General features: G+C 41.0%; 1 protein-coding gene across 3 annotated transcripts in view; it reads left to right on the top strand.

The window, feature by feature from the left end:
* The window catches only part of LOC139424423 (GLIS family zinc finger 2a), a 44778-nt gene that overhangs the window by 17778 nt on the left and 3648 nt on the right, over positions 1-23352 (top strand). For all 3 annotated transcript variants that reach the window (XR_011635937.1, XR_011635938.1, XM_071176212.1), the window contains 5 exons: positions 14715-14888; positions 15636-15835; positions 17053-17238; positions 17885-18018; positions 22944-23062. Coding sequence is in view for 1 of the 3 variants with exons in the window: in XM_071176212.1 (XP_071032313.1) it covers positions 14720-14888; positions 15636-15835; positions 17053-17238; positions 17885-18018; positions 22944-23062 (808 nt within the window). In the remaining 2 variants the exon portion in view is untranslated. The remainder of the gene's footprint in view (positions 1-14714; positions 14889-15635; positions 15836-17052; positions 17239-17884; positions 18019-22943; positions 23063-23352) is intronic.

Below are 23352 nucleotides of genomic sequence, written 5' to 3'. Positions count from 1 at the left end.
CTCTCTCTGTCTCTCTCTCTCTTATACACATACTATCCCTCTCTCTGTCTCTCTCTCTTATACACTCACTATCCCTCTCTCTGTCTCTCTCTCGTTCTCTCTCCTCCCTCTCTCTTATACACTCACTATCCCTCTCTCTGTCTCTCTCTCGTTCTCTCTCCTCCCTCTCTCTTATACACTCACTATCCGTCTCTCTCTCTCTCTCTCCATCTACCAGTTCTATCCCCCTTTCAATCTCCCTCTCTCGTTTGAATGGAATTCTTTATTGTATTTCTCTTATCTATCTCACTCTTTCTCTCACCACAGTACTACAACAGGTGTCCAAGTTCAGCTCTCTTCCTTGTACTTCAGTGAAGGCAATCTCTCTCTCTCCCTTTCTCTCCATTTCTCTCTCTCGCTCTCTCTCTCTCTCTCTCTCTCTCTCTCTCCCTTTCTCTCCATTTCTCTCTCTCTCTCCCTTTCTCTCTCTCTCTCCCTTTCTCTCTCTCTCTCTCTCTCTCTCTCTCTCTCTCTCTCTCTCTCTCTCTCTCTCCATTTCTCTCTCTCTCTCTCTCTCTTTCTCTCCATCTCTCTCTCTCTCTCTCTCTCTCTCTCTCCCTTTCTCTCCATTTCTCTCTCCCTTTCTCTCTCTCCCTTTCTCTCTCACTCTCTCTCTCGCTCTCTCTCCTCTTTTCTCTCTCTCGCTCTCTCTCATTCTCTCACTCTCGCACTCACTCTCTCGCTCTCACTCTCTCTCGCCCTCTCTGTCAATTCTTCTCCATACATTTGTTAGTTATAGTGAGTATCATAAGTATTCACATTTCGCATTTTGTTGCGTGATTGATATGATATGTACAAAATATTCCATTATGTCAAAGTGAAAAGAAAATTATATAAATGTTAACATTAATAAAAAATGAAATAACTAAAATATAGTTGTTTCAAAAGAATTCACCCCATAGACAAAACAACATTAGTTCAAGAGTAAAATTTGGCTTAAGAAGGTTCCTCAGTCAAGTATTGAATTTCAAGCACAGATTCAACTACAAAGACCTTTTTGAAAGCCTCATAAAGAAGGGCTGTGATTGGTAGATGGGTAACAATAGCAAATAAATCATGGAATATCTCTTTAAGTATGGTCAACTGAATCATTATGCTGAGGGTGATGTATTAAACCACCCAGACACAAGAAAGATACAGTCGTCTTTCTGAACTGAGCTGCAGGACAGGAAGGAACCTGCTCAGGGGATGTCACCATGAGGCCATTGGGGATTTTAAAACAGCTGCAGAGTTCAATGGCTGTGAAGGTGGAAAACTGAAGATGGATCAACAGCATTATCGTTACTACGTCCTTATAAGGCTTTATGCAATACCATTGCAACATTATATGCATGTATAAAGGCTTGGTTTTTAGACACAGAGAGAAAGTGCATATGCTGTTGCATAATGCCTTATAAGGACATAGTGGGATGGAGGGATGGAGACATTTGACGAGAGAGGAAGAAATAGAAGAATATAACTTTTATAAAAAGTCAGAACAGACATAACTAACAAACGTATGAAGAGACATTCCCTTAAAAAACAAAATGAAAGAGAAAAAACAGTCTTATGACAAACAGCAGGAGAGACAGAGAGAGAGTGGATGAAATACAAGAGTAAAGAATAGTAGAGGAAAACAACAAGAAAAAGGGAGTTTATGAGAAAAAGGGAGTGAGGGAATGGAGAGGGAGAGAGAGGAAAGGAAGGAGAGAAAGAGAAGGAGGAGCGAGAGAAGCAGTGAAAGAGGGCAAGAGAGAGGCGTTAGGAGGGTATGATAGAGTTGAGAGTTTAAGGCAAGCCACAGGAAGGGAGGGAGGGATAGAAGGAGTGAAAAAGGGAAAGAGAGAGGCGTTAGGGGTTATGATACATCTGAGGATTTGGAGAAGAAATTAAGCCACAGGAAAAAGAATGAGAGAGAGAAGGAGGGAGAGAAGAAAAAGGGAGGGAGAGAGAAGGAGTGAAAGAGGGCAAGGGAGAGGCTTAAAGGGGGTACGATACAGAGGAAAGGAACGCCACAGGAAGGAGAGAAAGAAGAAGGGAGGGAGAGAGAAGGAGTGAAAGAGGGCAAGGGAGAGGCGTGTACAGAGGAGGGAGAGGCCAGCTCAGGGCGCCGTGGAAACGAAGGTTTCCTGTCTGAGGAGGAAAGAATCTCTCATCTCAGGGTGTGTGATACACCACTGTGTGTGTGTGTGTGTGTGTGTGTGTGTGTGTGTGTGTGTGTGTGTGTGTGTGTGTGTGTGTGTGTGTGTGTGTGTGTGTGAGACATACTGTACTCTAGAGCTAAGGGGTATAGAGGGGGTGTGACTGCCTGTGGTGCAGTGTGTGTGTGTGTGTTGGGTGGCGGGGGATCAGTAAGGGGGCCTGGGCATTCTGCCCAAAGGGAGGTCATTGAGGAAAAGAGTGAGAGGAAGGGGGAGCCGTGAGTGTGTGTGTTGTGTGTGTGTGTCTGCATACATATGGTGGTATATGTGCATGCCTCAACAATACTCTGAATAGCAGTGTGTGTGAGAAGTTAGGGAGGTTCTTATGGAATGCAGAGCCACTGTAGTGAGTTGGCACGCAGTGAGAAGTGTGTGTGTGTGTGTACTGTATGTCTACCGTGTGTGTAACTAACTGTAACACTGACTTCATTGTGGTGAGGAGTCTGTTCTATATTACTGCATATTGGAGATCTTTTCTGTATTATACAATTGCAGTGTGTATCCCAACAGGTTTACACTTATTCCAGTTCAGTGGGTTTACTGTAAAAATGTGTTAATATACCAGACTTTATGGCTCTAATAGCCCTGTTACCCTTCGTTGACATTAATGTGGAGCTGATAAGGGAAGCTTTAATGAAAGAGGTCAGTAGATGAAAATGCTGCCTTTGTGAATAAATAAATGAAACTGTGTGTGTGTGTGTGTGTGTGTGTGTGTGTGTGTGTGTGTGTGTGTGTGTGTGTGTGTGTGTGTGTGTGTGTGTGTGTGTGTGTGTGTGTGTGTTGTTCTGAAGCTGGCTGCAGCTGGTGTAGTATAGTGACGTCTCCCTCCTCAGCACCTGAACTAACTGTCACTGACCTCTTCTGTCCAAGCTTTCACCACCAGCTACACACTGATGTCATTGACAGATCCGTGTTAGACTCTGACCTCACACAGTCACTCACAGAAATCTGGAGTCAGGATTTGACGCTCACTAAGGAGTTCACTGGGTCAAACCTTTTTTGCTGACTCTGGAAAGGGGGGGTGGGGTCTGTGTGTGTGCACATTTGTAAGTGTGTACGTACAAGTTTGTGTGTGCATGAGTGCAATGCATACTGTGTGTATGCGTGCGTTCATACAGTATATGTGTGTGTGTGTGCATACAGTGTGAGTGTTTGTGGGGCATCTTAAGTGAGCGTTTGGTTGACAGGTCAGACATGTACTCTTCGCAGCATGCTGTGAGACGGGTGGATCTTCCCCTAGTCTTCCACTAGTGTTTAGCAGCCCTAACAGACGTGTGGTTCTCTCTCACAGAACCACTGTACTGTACAGGGAGTTGCTGACGTGTGTGTGTCTGAGCGTATGAGAAAATGGGACAGTGTGTGTGTGTGTGCAATTGCACATTTACGAGAGGAATAAAATGAAAGACAGAGAGATAGCAAGTGGGCTTGTTGAGACAAGTGTGAGTGGGTGTATGTGTAGACTTTAGTGTAGAGGGGAGTGTAAGAGGGGAGTGTAGATGTGTGTCGAACATGGGAGGCCCAAGGGAGACACAATTATCTCATTCAGACACACACCACACTGCCCCAGTCTGTTTCTCTATGGGAGGTAGAGGGGGACAAAGGCTTCTCTGAGAGAAGCAGAGAGGGGCTTCTTTCTACAAAGAGCAGCTGACCCCATCCCATGGCTCAGTGAGGAAGTGTATGGGGCGAACAAACACATACTCTGCCCTGTACTCATCCCCCCCACTCATCCATTTGTTATGTGTGTAACAAATATGTGTGTGCAAAAGCTCTTGTGTGTGTGCAACATTTGCGTGTATGTGTGTGTGTGTGTAACATGATGTGTGTGTAAAGGCCTCTGTGCGTGTGTGTAGAATGATGTGTGTGTAACGTGTGTATGAAACGTGTGTGAAAGCTCTTGTTGCGTGTGAGAAAGTTGCTTCTGAACATACCCAGTCCCACCCAGTTGATGGAAATATGCACAGAGAGCCATGTCTCAATGTTACAGTTAATTGCCTGTGGCTACTGAGGAAAAGCAGTTTGGATCTGGGTCACGCTATTGTATTCATGCCCAGTAACATACCATAATATTTAGCTATAGGATTACCATCCCATAATACTTAGCTATAGGATTATCATCCCATAATACTTAGCTATAGGATTATCATCCCATAATACTTAGCTATAGGATTACCATACCATATTACTTAGCTATAGGATTACCATACCATAATACTTAGCTATAGGATTACCATACCATATTACTTAGCTATAGGATTACCATACCATATTACTTAGCTATAGGATTACCATACCATAATACTTAGCTATAGGATTACCATACCATATTACTTAGCTATAGGATTACCATACCATAATACTTAGCTATAGGATTACCATACCATATTACTTAGCTATAGGATTACCATACCATATTACTTAGCTATAGGATTACCATACCATAATACTTAGCTATAGGATTATCATCCCATAATACTTAGCTATAGGATTACCATACCATACCATAATAGTTAGCTATAGGATTATCATCCCATAATACTTAGCTATAGGATTACCATACCATACCATAATAGTTAGCTATAGGATTATCATCCCATAATACTTAGCTATAGGATTACCATACCATAATATTTAGCTCCAGGATAACCATTCCATACAATAATACTTAGCTATAGGATAGGATAACCATACAATAATACTTAGCTATAGGATAGGATAACCATACCATACCATAATACTTAGCTATAGGATAGGATAACCATACCATACCATAATACTTAGCTATAGGATAGGATAACCATACCATACCATAATACTTAGCTATAGGATAGGATAACCATACCATACCATAATACTTAGCTATAGGATAGGATAACCATACCATACTACTTAGCTATAGGATAGGATAACCATACCATAATACTTAGCTATAGGATAGGATAACCATACCATAATACTTAGCTATAGGATAGGATAATCATACCATACCATACTACTTAGCTATAGGATAGGATAACCATACCATAATACTTAGCTATAGGATAGGATAACCATACAATAATACTTAGCTATAGGATAGGATAACCATACCATACCATAATACTTAGCTATAGGATAGGATAACCATACCATACCATAATACTTAGCTATAGGATAGGATAACCATACCATACCATAATACTTAGCTATAGGATAGGATAACCATACCATACCATACTACTTAGCTATAGGATAGGATAACCATACCATAATACTTAGCTATAGGATAGGATAACCATACCATAATACTTAGCTATAGGATAGGATAACCATACCATAATACTTAGCTATAGGATAGGATAACCATACCATAATACTTAGCTATAGGATAACCATACCATACCATAATACTTAGCTATAGGATAGGATAACCATACCATAATACTTAGCTATAGGATAGGATAACCATACCATAATACTTAGCTATAGGATAGGATAACCATACCATACCATAATACTTAGCTATAGGATAGGATAACCATACCATAATACTTAGCTATAGGATAGGATAACCATACCATACCATAATACTTAGCTATAGGATAGGATAACCATACCATAATACTTAGCTATAGGATAGGATAACCATACCATACCATAATACTTAGCTATAGGATAACCATACCATACCATAATAGTTAGCTATAGGATTACAATACCATACCATAATACTTAGCTATAGGATAACCATACCATACTATACTACTTAGCTATAGGATTACCATACCATACCATAATACTTAGCTATAGGATAGGATAACCATACCATAATACTTAGCTATAGGATAGGATAGGATAACCATACCATACCATCATACTTAGCTATAGGATAGGATAACCATACCATAATACTTAGCTATAGGATAGGATAACCATACCATAATACTTAGCTATAGGATAGGATAACCATACCATACCATAATACTTAGCTATAGGATAGGATAACCATACCATACCATAATACTTAGCTATAGGATAGGATAACCATCCCATAATACTTAGCTATAGGATAGGATAACCATACCATAATACTTAGCTATAGGATAGGATAACCATACCATACCATAATACTTAGCTATAGGATAACCATACCATACCATAATATTTAGCTATAGGATAGGATAACCATACAATAATACTTAGCTATAGGATAGGATAACCATACCATACCATAATACTTAGCTATAGGATAGGATAACCATACCATACCATAATACTTAGCTATAGGATAGGATAACCATACCATACCATAATACTTAGCTATAGGATAGGATAACCATACCATAATACATAGCTATAGGATAGGATAACCATACCATACCATAATACTTAGCTATAGGATAGGATAACCATACCATAATACTTAGCTATAGGATAGGATAACCATACCATACCATAATACTTAGCTATAGGATAGGATAACCATACCATACCATAATACTTAGCTATAGGATAGGATAACCATACCATACCATAATACTTAGCTATAGGATAGGATAACCATACCATACCATAATACTTAGCTATAGGATAGGATAACCATACCATAATACTTAGCTATAGGATAGGATAACCATACCATAATACTTAGCTATAGGATAGGATAACCATACCATACCATAATACTTAGCTATAGGATAACCATACCATACCATAATATTTAGCTATAGGATAGGATAACCATACAATAATACTTAGCTATAGGATAGGATAACCATACCATACCATAATACTTAGCTATAGGATAGGATAACCATACCATACCATAATACTTAGCTATAGGATAGGATAACCATACCATACCATAATACTTAGCTATAGGATAGGATAACCATACCATAATACATAGCTATAGGATAGGATAACCATACCATACCATAATACTTAGCTATAGGATAGGATAACCATACCATACCATAATACTTAGCTATAGGATAGGATAACCATACCATACCATAATACTTAGCTATAGGATAGGATAACCATACAATAATACTTAGCTATAGGATAGGATAACCATACCATAATACTTAGCTATAGGATAGGATAACCATACCGTACAATAATACTTAGCTATAGGATAGGATAACCATACCATACCATAATACTTAGCTATAGGATAGGATAACCATACCATAATACTTAGCTATAGGATAGGATAACCATACCATACCATAATACTTAGCTATAGGATAGGATAACCATACCGTACTATAATACTTAGCTATAGGATAGGATAACCATACCATACCATAATACTTAGCTATAGGATAGGATAACCATACCATAATACTTAGCTATAGGATAGGATAACCATACCATAATACTTAGCTATAGGATAGGATAACCATACCATACCATAATACTTAGCTATAGGATAGGATAACCATACCATACCATAATACTTAGCTATAGGATAGGATAACCATATCATACCATAATACTTAGCTATAGGATAGGATAACCATACCATACCATAATACTTAGCTATAGGATAGGATAACCATACCATACCATTATACTTAGCTATAGGATAGGATAACCATACCATACCATAATACTTAGCTATAGGATAGGATAACCATACCATAATACTTAGCTATAGGATAGGATAACCATACCATAATACTTAGCTATAGGATAGGATAACCATACCATAATACTTAGCTATAGGATAGGATAACCATACCATACCATAATACTTAGCTATAGGATAGGATAACCATACCGTACTATAATACTTAGCTATAGGATAGGATAACCATACCATACCATAATACTTAGCTATAGGATAGGATAACCATACCATAATACTTAGCTATAGGATAGGATAACCATACCATACCATAATACTTAGCTATAGGATAGGATAACCATACCATACCATAATACTTAGCTATAGGATAGGATAACCATACCATACCATAATACTTAGCTATAGGATAGGATAACCATACCATAATACATAGCTATAGGATAGGATAACCATACCATACCATAATACTTAGCTATAGGATAGGATAACCATACCATAATACTTAGCTATAGGATAGGATAACCATACCATACCATAATACTTAGCTATAGGATAGGATAACCATACCATACCATAATACTTAGCTATAGGATAGGATAACCATACCATACCATAATACTTAGCTATAGGATAGGATAACCATACCATACCATAATACTTAGCTATAGGATAGGATAACCATACCATAATACTTAGCTATAGGATAGGATAACCATACCATAATACTTAGCTATAGGATAGGATAACCATACCATACCATAATACTTAGCTATAGGATAACCATACCATACCATAATATTTAGCTATAGGATAGGATAACCATACAATAATACTTAGCTATAGGATAGGATAACCATACCATACCATAATACTTAGCTATAGGATAGGATAACCATACCATACCATAATACTTAGCTATAGGATAGGATAACCATACCATACCATAATACTTAGCTATAGGATAGGATAACCATACCATACCATAATACTTAGCTATAGGATAGGATAACCATACCATAATACTTAGCTATAGGATAGGATAACCATACCATAATACTTAGCTATAGGATAGGATAACCATACCATACCATAATACTTAGCTATAGGATAACCATACCATACCATAATATTTAGCTATAGGATAGGATAACCATACAATAATACTTAGCTATAGGATAGGATAACCATACCATACCATAATACTTAGCTATAGGATAGGATAACCATACCATACCATAATACTTAGCTATAGGATAGGATAACCATACCATACCATAATACTTAGCTATAGGATAGGATAACCATACCATAATACATAGCTATAGGATAGGATAACCATACCATACCATAATACTTAGCTATAGGATAGGATAACCATACCATAATACTTAGCTATAGGATAGGATAACCATACCATACCATAATACTTAGCTATAGGATAGGATAACCATACCATACCATAATACTTAGCTATAGGATAGGATAACCATACCATACCATAATACTTAGCTATAGGATAGGATAACCATACCATACCATAATACTTAGCTATAGGATAGGATAACCATACAATAATACTTAGCTATAGGATAGGATAACCATACCATAATACTTAGCTATAGGATAGGATAACCATACCGTACAATAATACTTAGCTATAGGATAGGATAACCATACCATACCATAATACTTAGCTATAGGATAGGATAACCATACCATAATACTTAGCTATAGGATAGGATAACCATACCATACCATAATACTTAGCTATAGGATAGGATAACCATACCGTACTATAATACTTAGCTATAGGATAGGATAACCATACCATACCATAATACTTAGCTATAGGATAGGATAACCATACCATAATACTTAGCTATAGGATAGGATAACCATACCATAATACTTAGCTATAGGATAGGATAACCATACCATACCATAATACTTAACTATAGGATAGGATAACCATACCATACCATAATACTTAGCTATAGGATAGGATAACCATATCATACCATAATACTTAGCTATAGGATAGGATAACCATACCATACCATAATACTTAGCTATAGGATAGGATAACCATACCATACCATTATACTTAGCTATAGGATAGGATAACCATACCATACCATAATACTTAGCTATAGGATAGGATAACCATACCATAATACTTAGCTATAGGATAGGATAACCATACCATACCATAATACTTAGCTATAGGATAGGATAACCATACCATACCATAATACTTAGCTATAGGATAGGATAACCATACCATACCATAATACTTAGCTATAGGATAGGATAACCATACCATACCATAATACTTAGCTATAGGATAGGATAACCATACAATAATACTTAGCTATAGGATAGGATAACCATACCATAATTCTTAGCTATAGGATAGGATAACCATACCGTACAATAATACTTAGCTATAGGATAGGATAACCATACCATACCATAATACTTAGCTATAGGATAGGATAACCATACCATAATACTTAGCTATAGGATAGGATAACCATACCATACCATAATACTTAGCTATAGGATAGGATAACCATACCGTACTATAATACTTAGCTATAGGATAGTTTAACCATACCATACCATAATACTTAGCTATAGGATAGGATAACCATACCATAATACTTAGCTATAGGATAGGATAACCATACCATAATACTTAGCTATAGGATAGGATAACCATACCATACCATAATACTTAGCTATAGGATAGGATAACCATACCATACCATAATACTTTGCTATAGGATAGGATAACCATATCATACCATAATACTTAGCTATAGGATAGGATAACCATACCATACCATAATACTTAGCTATAGGATAGGATAACCATACCATACCATTATACTTAGCTATAGGATAGGATAACCATACCATACCATAATACTTAGCTATAGGATAGGATAACCATACCATACCATTATACTTAGCTATAGGATAGGATAACCATACCATACCATACCATAATACTTAGCTATAGGATAGGATAACCATACCATAATACTTAGCTATAGGATAGGATAACCATACCATACCATAATACTTAGCTATAGGATAGGATAACCATACCATACCATAATACTTAGCTTTAGGATAGGATAACCATACCATACCATAATACTTAGCTATAGGATAGGATAACCATACCATACCATCATACTTAGCTATAGGATAGGATAACCATATCATACCATAATACTTAGCTATAGGATAGGATAACCATACCATACCATCATACTTAGCTATAGGATAGGATAACCATACCATACCATAATACTTAGCTATCGGATAGGATAACCATACCATAATACTTAGCTATTTGATAGGATAACCATACCATTATACTTAGCTATAGGATAGGATAACCATACCATACCATAATTCTTAGCTATAGGATAGGATAACCATACCATAATACTTAGCTATAGGATAGGATAACCATACCATACCATAATACTTAGCTTTAGGATAGGATAACCATACCATACCATAATACTTAGCTATAGGATAGGATAACCATACCATACCATAATACTTAGCTATAGGATAGGATAACCATACAATAATACTTAGCTATAGGATAGGATAACCATACCATACCATAATACTTAGCTATAGGATAGGATAACCATACCGTACAATAATACTTAGCTATAGGATAGGATAACCATACCATAATACTTAGCTATAGGATAGGATAACCATATCATAATACTAAGCTATAGGATAGGATAACCATACCATAATACTTAGCTATAGGATAGGATAATCATACCATACCATACTACTTAGCTATAGGATAGGATAACCATACCATACCATAATACTTAGCTATAGGATAGGATAACCATACAATAATACTTAGCTATAGGATAGGATAACCATACCATACCATAATACTTAGCTATAGGATAGGATAACCATACCATACCATAATACTTAGCTATAGGATAGGATAACCATACCATACCATAATACTTAGCTATAGGATAGGATAACCATACAATAATACTTAGCTATAGGATAGGATAACCATACCATACAATAATACTTAGCTATAGGATAACCATACCATACCATAATACTTAGCTATAGGATAGGATAACCATACCATAATACTTAGCTATAGGATAGGATAACCATACCGTACAATAATACTTAGCTATAGGATAGGATAACCATACCATACCATAATACTTAGCTATAGGATAGGATAACCATACCGTACAATAATACTTAGCTATAGGATAGGATAACCATACCATACCATAATACTTAGCTACAGGATAGGATAGGATAACCATACCGTACTATAATACTTAGCTTTTGGATTACTATACTATCTACTCCATTCAGATCTACAGAATTACAGAAGTGGGGCTATTGGGATTTATTTGAAGTTGGATAAATATAGAAAAATTCACCCAAGAGTTGTTACTGATCAGATGATCTGACTGGGGAAGTTACAGGAAGACCCAGAGTTATTCCTGATCAGCTGATCTGACTGGGGAAGTTAAAGGAAGACACAGAGTTGTTCCTGATCAGCTGATCTGACTGGGGAGTAGTTTTTAATTTTGAAAATTTTATTTCACCTTTATTTAACCAGGTAGGCTAGTTGAGAACAAGTTCTCATTTACAACTGCGACCTGGCCAAGATAAAGCAAAGCAATTCGACACATACAACAACACAGAGTTACACATGGAATAAACAAAACATACAGTCAATAATACAGTAGAACAAAAGAAAACAAAAAGTCTATATACAGTGAGTGCAAATGAGGTAAGATAAGGAAATAAATAGGCCATGGTGGCGAAGTAATTACAATATAGCAATTAAACACTGGAATGGTAGATGTGCAAGTAGAGATACTGGGGTGCAAAGGAGCAAGACAAATAAATAAATACAGTATGGGGATGAGGTAGGTAGATAGGTGGGCTGTTTACAGATGGGCTATGTACAGGTGCAGTGATCTGTTAATCTGCTCTGACAGCTGATGCTTAAAGCTAGTGAGGGAGATGTGAGTCTCCAGCTTCAGAGATTTTTGCAGTTCGTTCCAGTCATTGGCAGCAGAGAACTGGAAGGAAATACGACCAAAGGAGGAATTGGCTTTGGGGGTGACCAGTGAGATATACCTGCTGGAGGGCATGCTACAAGAAGGTGCTGCTATGGTGACCAGTGAGCTGAGATAAGGCGGGGCTTTACCTAGCAGAGACTTGTAGATAACCTGTAGCCAGTGGGTTTTGCGACGAGTATGAAGCGAGGGCCAACCACAACGAGAGCGTACAGGTCGCAATGGTGGGTGGTGTATGGGACTTTGGTGACAAAACGGATGGCACTGTGATAGTAGAGTGTTGGAGGCTATTTTATAGATGACATCACCGAAGTCGAGGATTGGTAGGATGGTCAGTTTTACAAGGGTATGTTTGGCAGCATGAGTGAAGGATGCTTTGTTGCGATATAGGAAGCCAATTCTAGATTTAATTTTGGATTGGAGATGCTTAATGTGAGTCTGGAAGGAGAGTTTACAGTCTAACCAGACACCCAGGTATTTGTAGTTGTCCACGTATTCTAAGTCAGAGCCGTCCAGAGTAGTGATGCTGGACAGGCGAGCGGGTGAGGGCAGTGATCGATTGAATAGCATACATTTAGTTTTACCTGCGTTGCAACAATTTCTGCAGATCATTTTAGAAAGAGAGGGTCCAGATTGTCTAGCCCGGCTGATTTGTATGGGTCCAGATTTTGCAGCTCTTTCGGAACATCAGCTATCTGGAATTGGGTGAAGGAGAAATGGTGGGGGCTTTGGCGGGTTGCTGTGGAGGGTGCTGGGCAGTTGACCGTGGTAGGGGTAGCCAGGTGGAAAGCATGGCCAGCCGTAGAGAAATGCTTGTTGAAATTCTCAATTATAGTGGATTTATCGGTGGTAACAGTGTTTCCTAGCCTCAGAGCAGTGGGCAGCTGGGATGAGGTGCTCTTATTCTCCATGGACTTTAGTGTCCCAGAACTTTTTTGAGTTAGTACTACAGGAGGAACATTTCTGTTTGAAAAAGCTTGCCTTAGCTTTTCTAACTGCCTGTGTATATTTGTTCCTAACTTCCCTGAAAAGTGGAAGGTTCAAGGAAAGACCAGAGTTGTTCCTGATCAGCTGATCTGACTGGGGAATAGTTAAAGGAAAGATCAGAGTTGTTCCTGATCAGCTGATCTGACTGGGGAATAGTTAAAGGAAAGACCAGAGTTGTTCCTAGTCATGTCAGATGGTTAGAAAAACTCCTGTCCTACTAGTGGAAATGTGATTGTTTGTTATTCTTTGATTGGTTATGGCCTTCACTAACGAGCATTATGATTGTCCCTTCTCTACTGGTGGGTGGGAATACTATAGTTGCCATGGTATCATTGGACGAGTTGTTCCTGATCAGCTGATCTGACTGGGGAATAGTTAAAGGAAAGATCAGAGTTGTTCCTGATCAGCTGATCTGACTGGGGAATAGTTAAAGGAAAGACCAGAGTTGTTCCTGATCAGCTGATCTGACTGGGGAATAGTTAAAGGAAAGATCAGAGTTGGATCAGCTGATCTGACTGGGGAATAGTTAAAGGAAAGATCAGAGTTGTTCCTGATCAGCTGATCTGACTGGGGAATAGTTAAAGGAAAGACCAGAGTTGTTCCTGATCAGCTGATCTGACTGGGGAATAGTTAAAGGAAAGATCAGAGTTGTTCCTGATCAGCTGATCTGACTGGGGAATAGTTAAAGGAAAGACCAGAGTTGTTCCTAGTCATGTCAGATGGTTAGAAAAACTCCTGTCCTCTTTGATTGGTTATGGCCTTCACTAACGAGCATTATGATTGTCCCTTCTCTACTGGTGGGTGGGAATACTATAGTTGCCATGGTATCATTGGACGAGCCTCTGGACCTGAAGCTTCCACAGGCCAATGGGATGGTCAGGTTGGGAAAGAGGGCATGTTCGGCCTCCATCTGCGCCCCCCTCAGTGCCACACGACAACGTCTGCTACGTAACCTACCGATGACCTACCCCTCACCACCTCCCTCTCCAGGTAAACACACACACTCTCTCTCTCTCTCTCTCTCGCTCTCTCTCTCTCTCTCTCTCTCTCTCTCTCTCTCTCTCTCTCTCTCTCTCTCTCTCTCTCTCACACACACTCTCTCTCTCTCTCTCTCTCTCTCTCGCTCTTGCTCTCTCTCTCACACACACACTCTCTCTCTCTCTCTCTCTCTTGCTCTCTCTCTCACACACACACTCTCTCTCTCTCTCTCTCTCTCTCTCTCGCTCTCTCACACACACACACATAAATCCCTCTATTCATTTCTCGTTGTTTTAGAGACCAGTGAGTCCATGCTGTGTCCCAAGTGGCACCGTATTCCCTTTACAGTGCACTTGGCCCATATGGCTCTGGTTAAAAGTAGTACACTATGTAGGGAAAGGTACCATTTGGGACATGGACCACGTCTCAAATCAACATCATGCTCCTCTCATTACCCGCTGTTGTATACACTTAAAATGTCGTTATGGAGTGTGAGTGTGTCATTATGGACAGCAGAGTGGCACTGCAGACTGCAGCTGAACACTCAGTATTATGCCAACGACAGCCTCGCTAACCAATGATAGCCTTGATAACCAATGATAGCCTTGCTAACCAATGATAGCCTCGCTAACCAACGACAGCCTCGCTAATCAACGATAGCCTCGCTAACTAACGACAGCCTCGCTAACCAACGATAGCCTCGCTAACCAAAATAGCCTTGCTAACCAATGCTGACCTCACCCCCTCTCCCCCCACCAGGTACCCCCCTGTACCACCAGGAGAGGGTAGGTTCCTGCACCCCCCCTGCCATGGACCTGAGTCTCTCCCCCTCCTTCCGACACGCACCCTCCCCCTCTCCCTCCTCCTCCTCCCGCCATGCACCCTCCCCCTCTGCCTCCCCCTCCTCACCCCTGGACTACCCACCCAGCTGCAGCCCAGCCACACCCATCTACTCCAGGGTAAGTCAGTGTGTCTGCTTGCCACAGGAGATTGGTGGCACCTTCATTAGGGAGAACGGGCTCATGGTAATGACTGGAGAGCAATAAGTGGAATGGTATGAAATACATCAAACGTAGTTTCCATGTGTTTGATGCCAATCCATGTACTCTGTTCCAGACATTATTATGAGCTGTCCTCCCCTCAGCAGTCTCCACTGGTGCGTGCGTGTGTGACAGGGAGGAAGAAGTTGCCCCTAGCTACAGATCTAGGATCAGCTTATACAAGCATAACATAGCATAACATAGTCAGGGGAATAACGTAAAACTGATCTTAGGTCAGTATGTGTAGGGGCAACTTGATCCTACTCTGAGTCAAACCAATGTGCAATGATGGGTGGGGTGACAGCCGGGTGAGCCTGTATGTAATAAACTTGGGCCTGTATTCACAAAGACACTCAGAGTAGGAGCCTGTAACCTATTCATTATGATTTAAAAGGCAGAATTGATCCTCGATGAACACTCCTACTCTGAGACGCTTTGTGAATACAGCCCATGGTGTGAGAAACATTTGGAAAATGTAATGGGGACAGTTTTACTTAACACATAACTGACCTATTTTGTGTCTGAAGGGAAAAAAATATTTAGTAAGAGAGAAGAGAGTTCTCTCTATAGCGGTTCTTAGTATAGAGGTTCATCTTAGGGAGTGTGTGAGTGCGTGTGTGTGTGTGTGTATCTACGTGTGGCAGGCAGTCCGGTCAGAATGTGGGATAGTTGATTAGTGAATACACTCCACACATAGTGGACAGAAGTGAATTAAATCTGTAGTGAATCTAATTTGCCAGCACGCTGTCTGCACACAGGCATACTGTGGTTCTCACTTAATCAGATTTAAAACAGGGCTGGAGGGGTAAAAGACGGACGGACAGACAGACGGGCAAACAGACAGACAGACAGATGGGCAGACAGATGGGCAAACAGACAGACAGATGGGCAGACAGACAGACAGACGGACGGACGGACAGAGAGGCAGACAGATGGGAGGACAGAGAGGCAGACAGGCAGGCAGACAGACAGACAGATGGGCAGACAGACAGAGAGGCAGACAGACAGACGGACAGACTGACAGACAGGCAGGCAGGCAGGCAGACAGACGGACTGTGCCCTTAGTTGACACACTCTCATCATCATTCTCTCTCTCTCTCTCTCTCTCTCTCTCTCTCTCTCTCTCTCTCTCTCAGGAAGCAGCTCTCCCTCGTTACCTGGAAGGCGGTGCTTCTCCGCAGGGCTTCCAGATCTTCCTGCCAATCGGGACCACAGGGGGCGGGTTCAACCTGCCCTCCTCCATGTTCATTGGTCAGCCCGGGGAGAAGCGGGCGTCACCCGATCCCTCATCGGACGAGCAGCTGGCCTGCCATTGGATGAAGGTATGTGATTGACAGGTGGACATGAGAGGGGGTGTGTGTGTGGATGGGATAGAGTACCCTGGGATGCATTCAGAATCGCAACGTTGCAAAACTCTTCGCAACAGTTTACTGTTTATACCTGTATTTTCTTTGTACTCACACACTCATAATGTTCCCGACAAATGTACATCCATCCATCGATTCAGAACACATTACTATCTGAATTGCACTGCGATAACTGTCAGCATGTACTTCAAATGTGTGGAAGTATGAGTATGACTTTTTCATATACAGCATATACATGTATCATATGCTCAGCTCCAGTTCACTTACCTGAAATGCTCTAGTCAAATTGACTCTTTCCCCATTCTCCCTCTCTCTCTCTCTCTCTCTCTCTCTCTCTCTCTCTCTCTCTCTCTCTCTCCTTCCTTTTCTCTCTACCTCTCCCTCATCCCTCTCTTCCTCCCTCTCTCTCTGCTCTCCCTCCTTCCCTTTCTCACTACCTCTCCCTCATCCCTCTCTTCCTCTCTCTCTGCTCTCCCTCCTTCCCTTTCTCTCTACCTCTCCCTCATCCCTGTCTTCCTCCCTCTCTCTCTGCTCTCTCTCCTTACCCTTCTCTCTACCTCTCCCTCATCCCTCTCTTCCTCCCTCTCTCTCTGCTCTCTAGTGCCACCTGCTGTTTGACTCGTTACAGGACCTGGTGGATCACATCAACGACTACCATGTCAAACCTGAAAAGGATTCTGGGTACTGCTGCCACTGGGAGGGCTGTGCCCGCAACGGGAGGGGATTCAACGCCAGGTAGGAGGGGCTTATTCTTCAGCGTATAGGTATGAGGGTCTCTGATCTTCAGATATGAAGGTGCCCCTAATCAGATTTAAAAGTGGATTAAAAATGTTCTGACTCTTTCTTAACATATTACTATAAAGACATACACTGAGTGTACAAAACATTATGAACACCTGCTCTTTCCATGACAGACTGACCAGGTGAATCCAGGTGAAAGCTGTGATCCCTCATTGATGTCACCTGTTAAATCCACTTCAATCACTGTACAGCCGTGACCAAAAGTTTTGAGAATGACACAAATATTGATTTCCACAAAGTTTGCTGCTTCATTGTCTTTAGGTATTTTTGTCAAATGTTTATATGAATACTGAAGTATAATTACAAGCATTTCATAAGTGTCAAAGGATTTTATTGACAATTACATGAAGTTGATGCAGAGAGTCAATATTTGCAGTGTTGACCCTTCTTTTTCAAGACCTCTGTAATCCGCCCTGGCATGCTGTCAATTAACTTCTGGGCCACATCCTGACTGATGGCAGCCCATTCTTGCATAATCAATGCTTGGAGTTTGTCAGAATTTGTGGGTTTTTGGTTGTCCATCCACCTCTTGAGGATTGACCACAAATTCTCAATGGGATTAAGGTCTGGGGAGTTTCCTGGCCAAGGACCCAAAATATTGATGTTTTGTTCCCCGAGCCACTTAGTTATCATTTTTTGCCTTATGGCAAGGTGCTCCATCATGCTGGAAAAGGCATTGTTCGTCACCAAACTGTTCCTGGATGGTTGGGAGAAGTTGCTCTCGAAGAATGTGTTGGTACCATTCTTTATTCATGGCTGTGTTGTGAATGAGCCCACTCTCTTGGCTGAGAAGCAACCTCACACATGAATGGTCTCAGGATGCTTTACTGTTGGCATGACACAGGACTGATGGTAGCGCTCACCTGGTCTTCTCCAGACAAGCTTTTTTTCCGGATGCCCCAAACAATCGGAAAGGGGATTCATCAGAGAAAAGCACCTTACCCCAGTCCTCAGCAGTCCAATCCAAAAAAATCTAATCAAATCAAATGTATTTGTCACATACACATGGTTAGCAGATGTTAATGCAAGTGTAGCGAAATGCTTGTGCTTCTAGTTCCGACAATGCTGTAATAACCAACGAGTAATCTAACCTAACAATTCCAAAACTACTACCTTATACACACAAGTGTAAAGGGATAAAGAATATGTACATAAAGATATATGAATGAGTGATGGTACAGAATGGCATAGGCAAGATGCAGTAGATGGTATCGAGTACAGTATATACATATGAGATGAGTCATGTAGGGTATGTAAACAAAGTGGCATAGTTTAAAGTGGCTAGTGATACATGTATTACATTAAGATGCAGTAGATGATATAGAGTACAGTATATACATATACATATGAGATGAATAATGTAGGGTATGTAAACATTATATTAAGTAGCATTGTTTAAAGTGGCTAGTGATATATGTTACATATATTTCCATCAATTCCCATTATTAAAGTGGCTGGAGTTGAGTCAGTGTGTTGGCAGCAGCCACTCAATGTTAGTGGTGGCTGTTTAACAGTCTGATGGCCTTGAGATAGAAGCTGTTTTTCAGTCTCTCTGTCCCAGCTTTGATGCACCTGTCCTGACCTCGCCTTCTGGATGATAGCGGGGTGAACAGGCAGTGGCTCGGGTGGTTGTTGTCCTTGATGATCTTTATGGCCTTCCTGTGACATCGGGTGGTGTACGTGTCCTGGAGGGCAGGTAGTTTGCCCCCGGTGATGCGTTGTGCAGACCTCACTACCCTCTGGAGAGCCTTACGGTTGTGGGCGGAGCAGTTGCCGTACCAGGCGGTGATACAGCCCGACAGGATGCTCTCGATTGTGCATCTGTAGAAGTTTGTGAGTGTTGTTGGTGACAAGCCGAATTTCTTCAGCCCTTTTTGTACAAAGCAATGATGACGGCACGTGTTTCCTTGCAAGTGACCATATGATTGACAGAGGAGAACAATGATTCCAAGCACCACCCTCCTTTTGAAGATTCCAGTCTGTTATTCGAACTCAATCAGCATGATAGAGTGATCTCCAGCCTTGTCCTCGTCAACACTCACACGTGTCAATGAGAGAATCACTTTCATGATGTCAGCTGGTCCTTTTGTGGCATGGCTGAAATGCAGTGGAAATGTTTTTGGGGGATTCAGTTCATTTGCATGGCAAAGAGGGACTTTGCAATTAATTGCAATTCATCTGATCACTCTTCAAAACATTCTGGAGTATATGCAAATTGCCATCATATAAACTGAGGCAGCAAACTTTGTGAAAATTTATATTTGTGTCATTCTCAAAACTTTTGGCCACGACTGTAGATGAAGGGGAGGAGACAAGTTAAATACGGATTTTTAAACCTTGAGACAATTGAGACATGGATTGTGTATGTGTGCCATTCAGAGAGTGAATGGGCAAGACAACATTTGGAAGTGCCTTTAAATGGGGTATGGTAGTAGGTGCCAGGCACACCGGTTTGAGTGCATCAAGAACTGCAACGCTGCTGGTTTTTTCATGCTCAACAGTTTCCCGTGTGTATCAAGAATGGTCCACCAACCAAAGGAAATTCAGTCAACTTGACACAACTGTGGGAAGCATTGGAGTCAACATGGGTCAGCATCCCTGTGGAAAGCTTTTGACACCTAGCAGAGTCCATGCCCTGACGAATTGAGGCTGAGGGCAAAATAAAAGGGTGGGGGATGCAACTCAATATCAAGAAGGGGTTCTTAATGTTTTGTACAGTCAGTGTATATTCACCACTTACAGTGGGGAAAACAAGTATTTGATACACTGCCGATTTTGCAGGTTTTCCTACTTACAAAGCATGTAGAGGTCTGTAATTTTATCATAGGTACACTTCAACTGGGAGAGACGGAATCTAAAATCAAAATCCAGAAAATCACATTGTATGATTTTTAAGTAATTCATTTGCATGTTATTGCATGACATAAGTATTTGAAACATCAGAAAAGCAGAACTTAATATTTGGTACAGAAACCTTTGTTTGCAATTACAGAGATCAAATGTTTCCTGTAGTTCTTGACAAGGTTTTCACACACTGTAGCAGGGATTTTGGCCCACTCCTCCATACAGACCTTCTCCAGATCCTTCAGGTTTCGGGTCTGTCGCTGGGCAATTTGGACTTTCAGCTCCCTCTAAAGATTTTCTATTGGGTTCAGGTCTGGAGACTGCCTAGGCCACTCCAGGACCTTGAGATGCTTCTTATGGAGCCACTCCTTAGTTGCCCTGGCTGTGTGTTTCGGGTTGTTGTCATGCTGGAAGACCCAGCCACGACCCATCTTCAATGCTCTTACTGAGGGAAGGAGGTTGTTGGCCAAGATCTTGCGATACATGGCCCCATCCATCCTCCCCTCAATACGGTGCAGCCGTCCTGTCCCCTTTGCAGAAAAGCATCCCCAAAGAATGATGTTTCCACCTCCATGCTTCACGGTTGGGATGGTGTTCTTGGGGTTGTACTCATCCTTCTTCTTCCTCCAAACATGGCGAGTGGAGTTTAGACCAAAAAGCTCTATTTTTGTCTCATCAGACTACATGACCTTCTCCCATTCCTCCTCTGGATCATCCAGATGGTCATTGGCAAACTTTAGACGGGCCTGGACATGCGCTGGCTTGAGCAGGGGGACCTTGCGTGCGCTGCAGGATTTTAATCCATGACGGCGTAGTGTGTTACTAATGGTTTTCTTTGAGACTGTGGTCCCAGCTCTCTTCAGGTCATTGACCAGGTCCTGCCGTGTAGTTCTGGGCTGATCCCTCACCTTCCTCATGATCATTGATGCCCCACGAGGTGAGATCTTGCATGGAGCCCCAGACCGAGGGTGATTGACCGTCATCTTGAACTTCTTCCATTTTCTAATAATTGCGCCAACAGTTGTTGCCTTCTCACCAAGCTGCTTGCCTATTGTCCTGTAGCCCATCCCAGCCCTGTGCAGGTCTACAATTTTAACCCTGATGTCCTTACACAGCTCTCTGGTCTTGGCCATTGTGGAGAGGTTGGAGTCTGTTTGATTGAGTGTGTGGACAGGTGTCTTTTATACAGGTAATGAGTTCAAACAGGTGCAGTTAATACAGGTAATGAGTGGAGAACAGGAGGGCTTCTTAAAGAAAAACTAACAGTTCTGTGAGAGCCGGAATTCTTATTGGTTGGTAGGTGATCAAATACTTATGTCATGCAATAAAATGCAAATTAATTACTTAAAAATCATATCATGTGATTTTCTGGATGTTTGTTTTAGATTCCGTCTCTCACAGTTGAAGTGTACCTATGATAAAAAATTACAGACCTCTACATGCTTTGTAAGTAGGAAAACCTGCAAAATCGGCAGTGTATCAAATACTTGTTCTCCCCACTGTATATACAGTGCCTTGCGAAAGTATTCGGCCCCCTTGAACTTTGTGACCTTTTGCCACATTTCAGGCTTCAAACATAAAGATATAAAACTGTATTTTTTTGTGAAGAATCAACAACAAGTGGGACACAATCATGAAGTGGAACAACATTTATTGGATATTTCAAACTTTTTTAACAAATCAAAAACTGAAAAATTGGGCGTGCAAAATTATTCAGCCCCTTTACTTTCAGTGCAGCAAACTCTCTCCAGAAGTACCAATAAATGTCGTTCCACTTCATGATTGTGTCCCACTTGTTGTTGATTCTTCACAAAAAAATACAGTTTTATATCTTTATGTTTGAAGCCTGAAATGTGGCAAAAGGTCGCAAAGTTCAAGGGGGCCGAATACTTTCGCAAGGCACTGTATGTGTGTAAAGCTTTATTCACTCTGTATGTGTGTGTGTGTGTGTGTGTGTGTGTGTGTGTGTGTGTGTGTGTGTGTGTGTGTGTGTGTGTGTGTGTAATCCCCCCCAGGTACAAGATGTTGATCCACATCAGGACTCACACCAATGAGAAGCCTCACCACTGTCCCACCTGCAACAAGAGCTTTTCTCGCCTGGAGAACCTCAAGATACACACACGCTCACACACAGGTCAGTACACACACACAGGTCAGTACACACACACAGGTCAGTACACACACACAGGTCAGTACACACACAGGTCAGTACACACACAGGTCAGAACACACACACAGGTCAGTTTGATTATTTTTGCTAAAGAACAGCTGTTTATTTCCCCTCTAAAGGCTGTCTCGCGGGGTTAGGAAACCGCGGGGGTAAGAGTCCGCTGTGCTGTTATGTCTCTTTGTCAGAACCTCTCGCAGTGTTTTTTATTGTGGTTGTGGGGTACTTCGGGTCAGATTTAAGGCATGCATACATGT

The sequence above is a fragment of the Oncorhynchus clarkii genome, chromosome 13 (assembly GCF_045791955.1).
Source record: "Oncorhynchus clarkii lewisi isolate Uvic-CL-2024 chromosome 13, UVic_Ocla_1.0, whole genome shotgun sequence".
Taxonomy (NCBI): domain Eukaryota; kingdom Metazoa; phylum Chordata; class Actinopteri; order Salmoniformes; family Salmonidae; genus Oncorhynchus; species Oncorhynchus clarkii.
The sequence above is the reverse complement of the archived record's forward strand: the minus strand, read 5'-3'. Positions and strand labels throughout refer to the sequence as shown.